Source organism: Tympanuchus pallidicinctus, unplaced genomic scaffold (assembly GCF_026119805.1).
Source record: "Tympanuchus pallidicinctus isolate F22 unplaced genomic scaffold, pur_lepc_1.0 scaffold13, whole genome shotgun sequence".
NCBI lineage: Eukaryota > Metazoa > Chordata > Aves > Galliformes > Phasianidae > Tympanuchus > Tympanuchus pallidicinctus.
In genome coordinates, this window is record NW_026294648.1 from 9,780,543 (window position 1) to 9,790,440 (window position 9,898).

The following is a 9,898-nucleotide window of genomic DNA, read 5'->3' on the forward strand; positions in this document are numbered from 1 at the left end:
CTTCATACTGAAGCACAACTAAGAGTAAAAACAACCAACCCATATGTGTCAATTTTGAAAAGGTACACTGTCCCACGCTAGCGAGTGCACACCGAATTGCAGTGTCACAGCAGCTCTTTTCCTGAAGGAAAAAATCCCATCATAAGTCCAGCAGAATTCTCTTTCCAACAAAGATGTCACTTAAAAAGCACTATACGTCAGCAATTCATCTAGCCTCTGTTCCCTAATTAACCCAGAGACCAGCTCTTAGCATAGATATGTTCTTTTCCATGTTTTCTTCTAAGATGCAAAGCAATGCAAAATGAAGAAATGTTTTTCCGCGAACCTCCCTGCAAATCTGAAGTTCTCCAGTTATAACAAAGTATGGATTCACCCCCAAACTTTGGATAAGTGATTGCAGACACCACATGCACCAGGTGACATCAAATGGATTAGCAAGAAGCTACCATCATGGTTATGCATCTGAGTCTGACTTCACATGCAGAAAATTTAGCGCTCAATTGGCACTGACACAGGAAGGTGCAGCTCTCCACCCCGGCTCTTCTCTCAGGAGGATGCTCCTTTGTCACCTCCAGCACTCTGATCCACGAGCTCATTTAATTCAGTACTTACCATAGCAATACCAAGTTTTGCAACAGTTCAGCTGTGAATCAGCACATCATAGGATCAGACAAGTTCTGGCTCCTACAGGGGAGAAGTGGCAGGGAGGAGGGAAGGGAGGAACCACTCTTTTCAATAGCAAATGGCTCTCAGATCCGCTTAGTTATAACACAAAAGTGTGCTTTCAGGATCACTGTCTCAAGCAGAGCAGTTTTTCAGAAGGACTAGACTGGTGTCCTATTCAAGAAGGGAACAGGGGATTTTGTTCAAATTAACTTCAAGCAAGGACAATCAGGAAACTATCACCAAAGAATGGCTCACTTTCTCCAACCCTCTAACTGCTGTCCCAAATGCCACCCTATCCTTCAACCTGTCTGTACAGCCAGACAATCAAATAATGGAATACACCAGTGTGAAAGATAGCCCAGCAAAATATATACTGTGGTAGGTTACTTCAGACACACGCACACGTTTATGCATTTGGAAAAATATGGCTATTTTTCAGGTGGGTCAAATCTCTAATCCAGTTCATCACACTGTTGACACAAATACCAGTCCAACAAGCTTGGGAGGGAAAGGAGAAGTAACAAGATAAGGCAATAATAGACACAGAGATGGCATTCCCAACCAAAGACACAACAACAGGGCCAGCAATAACTGTGTTTTAGCAAGACCACAATAAGTAAGCAGGAGCTGAAAAGCAGAGAAGATAAACCAGGGTTTACACAAACAGATACAGATAACACAATATGGATTGAAACAAAAGGTTTCGTTCCTCAAAACAAAATGCAGACAGACATAAATCTTACCTTTTGCTGCCCTTAACAGAGATTGCCGCCCAACTCCCAGCAAGGTCTGCACACCTAAGACGCTCTGTGGGATTTCCTTGTCTAAAAGTGGCCCGAGTCTCTCACAGATCCTAAGAAGATAATCCGGAGGGATGTGTGCATTGACAGCCACCTAAACATACAGATAACACAGGTATCTGAAAATAGGTTCATTTTTGCTTCTGCTAGTTTTTTTTCTTTTTTTTTTAATTCCTATTCAAATATTAAAATTAGTTACTTAAATGATTTCTAAAATGAAGATGGTGAAAGTGTCCTCAAAACTAATTATACCTAAAATATCTTTTAACATGTCACAGAATGTGGAATAAGTCAGACTAGAAAAATCAAGGTAATAACAGCCAGAGTAGTAATTTAGAACACTCTTTAATAACAAACAAAAGATCCCAGAAACACAGCATTCTCACTGCATTGGTCTGATCAAATGAAGTATTGCCTGGGGCTTCTCCAGTCTGTTTTACCCTTCAATTCATTCTTCTCACATGCACTATGTTTTGCTTAGCTGAAAAACCCTTGCCTTACATCACTGTAAGAAGTGCATGTACAAAGCCTGAAAACCCTACATATTATGCTTAGAGCAATACCCAGTCCTTATTTTCTAATTGTTAGGAATAGTAACTTTAAGACCCACATTTGCCAGCTCCTAATTAATTATCCCGAGAAATCATTCCTCCTTTTCTGCTTTAGACAGAGACTGTTTTCTATGGGGATATGATAGCTTCCCCAACAGTCTGTCCAAACAGCAAATAAGCTTTGCTGCCATGTCTAGAGTGCTCTGTAGCTGCCTGACTACTACTACACCCACCAGCTGCCAACAAAAATATGCAACATCAGAGTTCATTTGACTCCTTCAACCCAGGATGTAGAGCTACGACCACCTCTTTTCTAAGATCAACAACAGCCAGCCTTTCAACTCCTTGGTACCTGTGATTGAAGACTGAGAAAACACTGAACTAGAACTATTTGCAAGTGCTGTATCTCTTGCAACATTATGAAGAATAAGATGATACTAAAAGAGCTTTTTTTGTTTTCCCAAGCCACAAGCTAATGCCAAGTAATACTAAAGCCAACCTGAAAAGGCCAGAACAGCATTCATTGTAAAGAAACAGCAGCAGGCACATGTGTATGCACACACCCACCAGAACACTGCAGCTGTGTCCAGTCGTACCCAATGCTGGTGAGGAGTTCTAAGCACTCTTCAGCAACGCAAGTCCCTTCCCAAAGTGCAGGACAAGTTTTTGCCCAGCTTGACTACTTGATATAGTTTCCCTTGGCATCAGCCCCAGCGCTCATCTATCACACTGCGAACTGTTTCGGCTCCCCAGGCTCAGAGAACATTCAACCCACAGAAGGGAAAGGCACTCTGCAGAGCTGACTGTGATTCTGACAAGCTGATGGAAGAGCTTTCCACCAAAGCTGGTGGAAAGGAGAGAACCGCTTCCTTTAATAGCAGAGCATCACCAGACAGGTCTGGCTACTCTCTTCACCTACACCCATGAGAGAATGCCCCAGAACAGCAGAGGGAGCGGCAGGCAGCTGAAAAGAGGAACAGACAACCACTTAATTGAGGTGTTCTGCCAAAACACTACTGGCTGAGCTGTGTCATCACTGGCGTTATTACCACATGTCATTGGGAAATGGTTCATTCCAATTGGGCAGCAGCAGTGGTGCTACGGGGCCCAAAGCAGTGAGTCATGTTGTACAATGTCACCACCGCAGTGCAGGCAGGATCAGCGCCGTCCCACAGCACGAGTGAGATTTTAACCAAACAAATCACAGCCTTTTCTAATGACCCAGACAAGGTACTATTTAATTGAAATCACTCAAACACTCCCAATCTGAATGGAAACTCTTACAGAAGAGTAAGGCTTCACCATGCAACCTCTCATTCACTGCATGCCAAAGATCTGCAAGGCAAAGCAGAAAGGCAGGCTCCTCCAAAGCCCTGGGCTTTGTAATTCTGCAAGAAATATAAACTTGATAACTACATTAACAAAGGCTCACATCATTAATTTTCTTACTATGAGCATTAAGGAATGAATGTATAAGTACCACGAATGTCACCCTATTCTGAGCAGCTTCTGCAGCCAAACTTTTTTTTCCCCAAAACCATACAGGTTCAAAATGATATCAGTACCCAATTGTGCAGACAGTGAGGTCCAGGATGTAGTTATAAATTGACAATAGTTGGAAACTACATGATATAACAGTAGCCAAAATGAGATACAAGGATTATGTGAACTTTTCTATTTGTTTGCCATTCTTAGCTATTTGTAAATTATAAATATAATTTATATATATATATACACATATACATACATACAGTACAAAAGGCTTTGTTATCGTGTGCTAGCCTCTCTTCACTGTAAGGGAAGGATCTGAAACAAAAGCAATCTAAGGAGAAAATATGCAACGTATTAAATTCAGAGTGCAAAATGCTCTTTCACAGCTCTGATAGGTAGTAGCACGTTTCTCAGTCAACAGCTATCAATTCTAGCAGTTATTCAAACTCCAAAGATTAAAAGAGAGCTGGTAACCAATCCAAAAGCAGAAAAAACTTTCATTTCAATTTTAGAGTAGAAATCCTCCTCTCTCTGGAAACCTTTCAGAAAGGCCGAACATTCTCTCAATGTAACACAGCGAAACACATCCCTTTTCACTCAGGAACACACTGTTTGAAGCCTTGCTGCTATTCTATGTCTGGAGAGAGGTGTTGGATTAAGCCTGGCAGCAGATATCCTACTGTGGAGACAGAGCCTGGCTCTACTAACACAAAGCACACGTTATTCAGCAAGAACTGACTGACTCAGTACATCTATTCAGAAATGGAATGCTACTTGCTTGCATGAAGACCTTTAAGGCAGTTGTTGTTTTTTTGGTTTTTTTTGTTTGTTTGTTTGTTTTTTAAAGAACAGCAAGGGGAGTGAGCACCAGCACATCTGCAGACCTGCCAGCACTCAAAGATCAAAGATGGATGTGCCAGAACCCTGAGCATGTGGCAGCTATCTGTAGATGCCTGGCGGTGATTTGTCTGGGTGGCCGAGACGCTAAGCAGCTCAGGACACAGACATCTGGCTGCTCCCTGCCAGACCAGGAAAGTTGGTGAACCCAGCACGGAGCCAGAGCTAAACCAGCACCAGGGAGCTGCCAGATCTCAGCGCTCAGTTTTATTAGACTGTAAACTTTCCTCAGCAACATTTCATGTGGAGCATATTGCACAGACTGGCCGCGTATCAAAGTGATCGTTCCCTTTATTAACACGCCCTGCCCATCAGCTCCGCCACCTGCAATCAGAACCATACCACACTAAAGAAGAAAGGCTGCGTGGCTCTCCTTCCCCTGTCATTTACACGTTTCTACAAACCACAGCAGCCTAAGTGGCCCCTAATCTGTATATTAATATTGTTACTACCAAACAGCTACGCAGGCAGACAGCAGTAGAAGTAAATTCTCATGGAGATTTTTTTCCATAGTAACTTCCAACTAAAACGCTTAAACTGCAGCCTGGAGCAGAACAAGGAATTTTGTTTTCAGGTTCCCAAAAAAACTTGAAACAAAGTTCCTGTCTCTCACCTCTGCGTGAGAGCTGCACATTGATTTTAAAAATCACCCCAAATTGTAAAGCTGCAAACGCATGGCTGAGAAAAATGAAGCCTCCCAGATCACATTTGCATTCAAAGAAGGACAGAAAAAGGCAAAGCTTAACGTCAGCTACAGCCACATTTGCTGTGTGGCAAAGAGGTGGGATGCCAAAATTAAACAGCAGTAAGCATATTATCACCCCCTTCAAGTGCATTAGAAAATATCTTTAGAATATTAAAAACTACTTTTGAAAAATAAATACAAATTAGAAAAAAAAAAGCAAGAAACTAGCAAGACAGGCCAAAAACATGCTAAACAAGGAGCTTTTAAAGGACTGTTTTAAAATAACTCAGAAGAGCTGAAGGCATGCTAAGTGAGAGCCAGTTCTACAGACATACTGAGATAAATGATAAAAATGGCTGTTGCCTTTATATGAAACAGTCCTATACAGGTGAAAATATCAGAGCATGAGACTGCCAGAGCACCGCAGAAATGCTTTCCAATAACCAACTTTGCAGGTCTTGCAGACCTAAAAACTTGAGTAATCAAGCAAAGCCAGTATGTCCTAAAAACTCCATGTAAACAGCTCCAAGTGAACTTCATCACAACAGCTTGAACTAATATGCAAATATGCTGCTACACAGATAAGCAGCTGCAAATAAGGAACTATTGCTGAAGTCACGTAATGGCTAGAAGAAAGTCATACCTCTAAACCTGTTTATGCTCCTGATGTTGGAAGTATTACAACATAATCAGACTGCTAAGCAAAGAGTCCTCACTGGGCAGCTAAGACACAGGCAAGAGGCTTGCTGATCCCCGAAACAAACAAACAAAATCCCCTGGAATTACTGCTGACAGTTTCTCCTCCCAAGAACAGTTCAATAAACAGGAAACAAGCAAACAAAAAGCCAACTCATTGTGATTACTACTTATAATGAGATGCCTGTGTTCCCAGGGTCTGGAACGAGATAGCTCTGAAACGCCTCTTCAGGGAAGCCTAGAGAAACATGGCTTCAAAGCACCAACTCCATCTGATGCAAAAGCTGCACAGCGGAGGGAAGACAGAGAACAACGTGGGCCTTGGAAGGCCCCTTCCCACCAGGTCCTAGGGCAGGCAGGCAGCCGTGCAGCAGCAGCAGATTTCTGACCTCCAGGCAGCCGCATCATGCTGCTCTCATTTGCCAAAATAACAATCAATTAAGAATCAATTGACAACTCCATCAAAAAGCAGCAGAGGAGACCAGAGGACCAAGACAGCTGAGCAAGCAGGAAATTACTCAAGACCTCAAATATGGAATCGCAACAAAAGAAACCTCAGATACTGGACTTTCATAAGACGTCAACAATATGCATATACACAGAAATTCAAAAGCCATTATCCACTCAATTTCCTCAGGGAGAGTGGGTTGGAACTATCATATAGCAGATGACATTTTCCTGAGGTGACAAAACCACACCACCTCTCTGCTCCTAATGCTGGGATTGGCGATAGCTATAAATAACGGCACCTCAGATTCACAGCTAGTTTTAAATCAATGCAGATGGACGAGGCAGAAACCCAAAGCCAAATCCCATAAGCTGTTCCATACTAGTGCAGTCATCCACAGATACAAATTCTCCACTCAGAGACACCGTCCAACAACAGCTGATGTTCAGTTTTTCCTAAAATTAAGCTCAACTTCAGCACAAAGAACAAAACAGCCTTTGCCAGCATAGACAGTCCTTCAGAAAGTTCTTGAAAACCAGAAAAGTCATTTTTATCAGGAATAAACAAAAATAATTTCCAAAAACTGCCCACTGGAGACTGCTCTGGTAATCTAAAGCAGCTCAGCTCAACTCGTCTGCTCGGCAGCTGGCTGTACATTAAGCTGCTGTGGTTAATTTAAAATAGAAGTACTAATTGCATGCAAGTTCAACATACCTAAGACCTTCATAATGAAAGTGAGGACCCTCCCCTTTACAAGCATGTTTCATGTCCCAAGACCACCAGCAGCCAATAGCAAAGTAAAAACCGCTTGGAGCAGGCAGACCTTTGGAGCACACCTGGTAGACAGGCAGCCACATGTTGCACATAAAAAGTGCTCCAAAGTGGAAAGAAGCAGGAAACACAAAGGGAACACAAATGCAGAACATGCTCATGTTCTCTGTGTGGCTTCGCTCACCAGATACAGTACTTATGAGTGTATCTTCAACTATTCTCCTGCCTGAGGGTGACTGATACGTAAAGTGAAGGACTAAGTTCAAATAAGAAAGAAAGAAATCTCTTAACAGAGAGATTTCGGATCTTGACTGAAAGCTTGAGGGAGGTGGGAGTAAACATTAACTAGATAAAAGCCACCTGCTAGGTGATTTGGTTGTTCCATCTTTATCATTTCAGAAAGAACTCAGAGCAATAGCACACTCTACAACAAGAGCATCAACACATTCTTGCAAAAATACCAGCTCTAGACTAAACAGTCAGACAGAGAATAGAAAAACATCAGCAATTAGGACAATAAATTCTTTGTCAGATTTGCGAGAGCAGAATATTGGGCAAACAAGCAAACAAACCTAACTTCTCCGGGTTTGCAAATCTCTCATTTACTCAATTATCTCAGGCCTGCCTGCCCAGTGCAGTTGCAACACAAGGCAAAGATTGTAACTGATTGCCTTTCTGCTTCTCAGTGGTCAAACAAGAGAAATGGGTAGAAAAAAACTCCATCCCTGACTGCTAGCATCAGTAATTAATTTTTTGTTCATGAGGTGAGATAATTAAAGTTAAGTTCAGAGTTTTTTCTTCTCCACAGCCCTAGCTTTGTTCTAAACATTACATTCTAGACATCTAGCTAGCACAGAAGTCAAGTAGTTCAGGTTAATATACAATCATATGTATCCAAAGGTCCAAATTCCAGATTCATCAAACTCTAAGCAGAGTGGGAAAAAGGCTTTCCTGCCACATTCTTGACAGTAAAAGCTTCAGCCTGAGGATTAATTGAAGCTCAGCTCATCCCATACAGCATCAACCTGTCTTGCTGTAATGATTAGCTTGTGGTCCTGTTCCTAACTGATTTATCATATTAACCAGCTAAACAAAACTAAAAAAGAGATGACAAAAAAAAGATAACTGTTGATTAACTTAAAAGAGAAGAAAAAAAAGATCTTATATTTGGCTTTGATAATTCTATGCTCCAAGAAGCAACTTCCCATTAATTCCAAGCCTCACTTTACTCCAATTTGCTTCCTGCTTCTGATAGTCTTAAAAACATACATCTTCAGCAGCAGCACCTAACACAGAAGAAAAAGCTTTAACGCTTTCCTAGCCACACCTTACAGAACAAAGTGGAAAAACAGACACAATGCAACTGATGAAGCAAAATAGTCTGAAATCAGCTTTCACAATGCAGCTGTTAGCACCCTTCACTGCATGCAGGCACAATCTGAACCCAAACTGGCCTGTTAGATTTCAGATGCTCTAGGAAAATCGCACACAGCACTGAGATTTACTGAATGCAGTACTTACTCCATTTCTGCTCACTCAATAAACAGCTCTAGAATTATCCATCACAGGAATGACAAAGCACAATCACCTTAAATTCTCTGTATGTTTCAGAAAGGGAAAGCCAGGAGCACCAGTGTCTCACCTCAATGTCAGGAACTCTCCCACCTGCACCTGAACACCTAAAACAGTGCTACAATGGAAAACCAACCGCATAGCAAGCTACAGGACAACACTCGTTCTCAAAGCCCGCACCGGCACGGCGCTCTGCGGGGCGGGAGCACGAAGCTCCCCCCGCCTGCGGAGCGGGACGCTCACAGCGCGTTATAGGGCTACAGCCAAGCCGCCAGCTGCAGTGCCAGAGCCGTCACCCGCGGGCAGTGACGATAGGGCCGCTTTTCTCCGCGGCCCTCAGCGGCCGCGCCTTCCCCGGCGCAAGGCAAAGCCGCCCTTCCTCAGCGGCGGGCACCCAGGCGGCTCTGACCCACCCGCGCCGGTCTCCCCACATCTATCTCACAGACTTTGTGTTTTCAACGCCACGCTTCCCAAGCGGGGCCCGGCGCAGGCCGCGCCCGCAGGCCCAACGCCGCAGGGCGGCCCCGCAGCTCCGCACCCCCCGCCGCCGCCGCCCCCGGCCCGCGCTCGCCGCCCGCCCCCTCAGCGCCCCGCGGGCCGGGCCAGACCCTCGGCTCCCAGCCCCGCGCCCCCTGCCACCCCCACCAGTTCCTCTGCGGCGCCGGAGCCAATCAGCCGCCTCCTCGCATCGCCGCTCGCGCCGCTCCGGCTTGTAAGGCGCGGCGCCATTCGCCAGGCCGGGCCCCGGTACGTGCCCTCAGATAACCCGCCCCGGCCCCACAATAGCGCGTCGCGGTCAGTCCCCCGGCCGTCCCCACCGCTCCCATCCTGTTAACCAACCCCCTCCCCTCCTCACCCAGCCCGGCTTCACCGCCCCGCCATGCCCCCGTTGCCCCGGCCCGGTGGTGGCCTGGGGCCAGCGGAGCGATGCCGTCGGGCGGGGCGGGGGGAGCGCAGAGTGTGGCGGGGACGCGGGGCAGCCGCCGGCGCGAGGGGCTCACCAGGTCCTCGAAGCTGCGGCGGTGCTCCTTGCCCTGCCAGTCCAGGCGCCGGGGGATCAGCTGCGGGAGGGAGACGGGGAGAGAGAGAGAGAGCGGGAGGAGGGACGGAGCCGGAGGTCAGACCCCTCCCCGGGCGGCCGAGGGCAGCCGGCTCGGCTCCGCTCCGCTCCGCGGCCCCCGGCCCGGCCGCACCGCGGCCCCGGCCGCACCGCGCTGCATGGCCCCGCAGTGCCGGGAGGGGCCGGGCCGGGCCGGGCAGCGCCGTCCCTTACCTGGTGCTCCTCCAGCTCCTCCACCAGCACCTGGGGACACACACAGCA

At 45.9% G+C, this 9,898-nt stretch overlaps 1 protein-coding gene across 3 annotated transcripts in view; it reads right to left on the reverse strand.

Moving 5' to 3' along the window:
• The window catches only part of BRWD3 (bromodomain and WD repeat domain containing 3), a 55,531-nt gene that overhangs the window by 45,060 nt on the left and 573 nt on the right, over positions 1-9,898 (reverse strand). For 2 of the 3 annotated variants that reach the window (XM_052673418.1, XM_052673419.1), the window contains exons 3-5: positions 9,851-9,880; positions 9,579-9,638; positions 1,410-1,560 (exon numbers count right to left, since the gene is read on the reverse strand). In XM_052673418.1, coding sequence (XP_052529378.1) covers positions 1,410-1,560; positions 9,579-9,638; positions 9,851-9,880 — 241 coding nt within the window. Of the gene's footprint in view, positions 1-1,409; positions 1,561-9,222; positions 9,334-9,578; positions 9,639-9,850; positions 9,881-9,898 lie in introns of those variants that run through there. The other variant, XM_052673420.1, reaches the window with a different exon arrangement.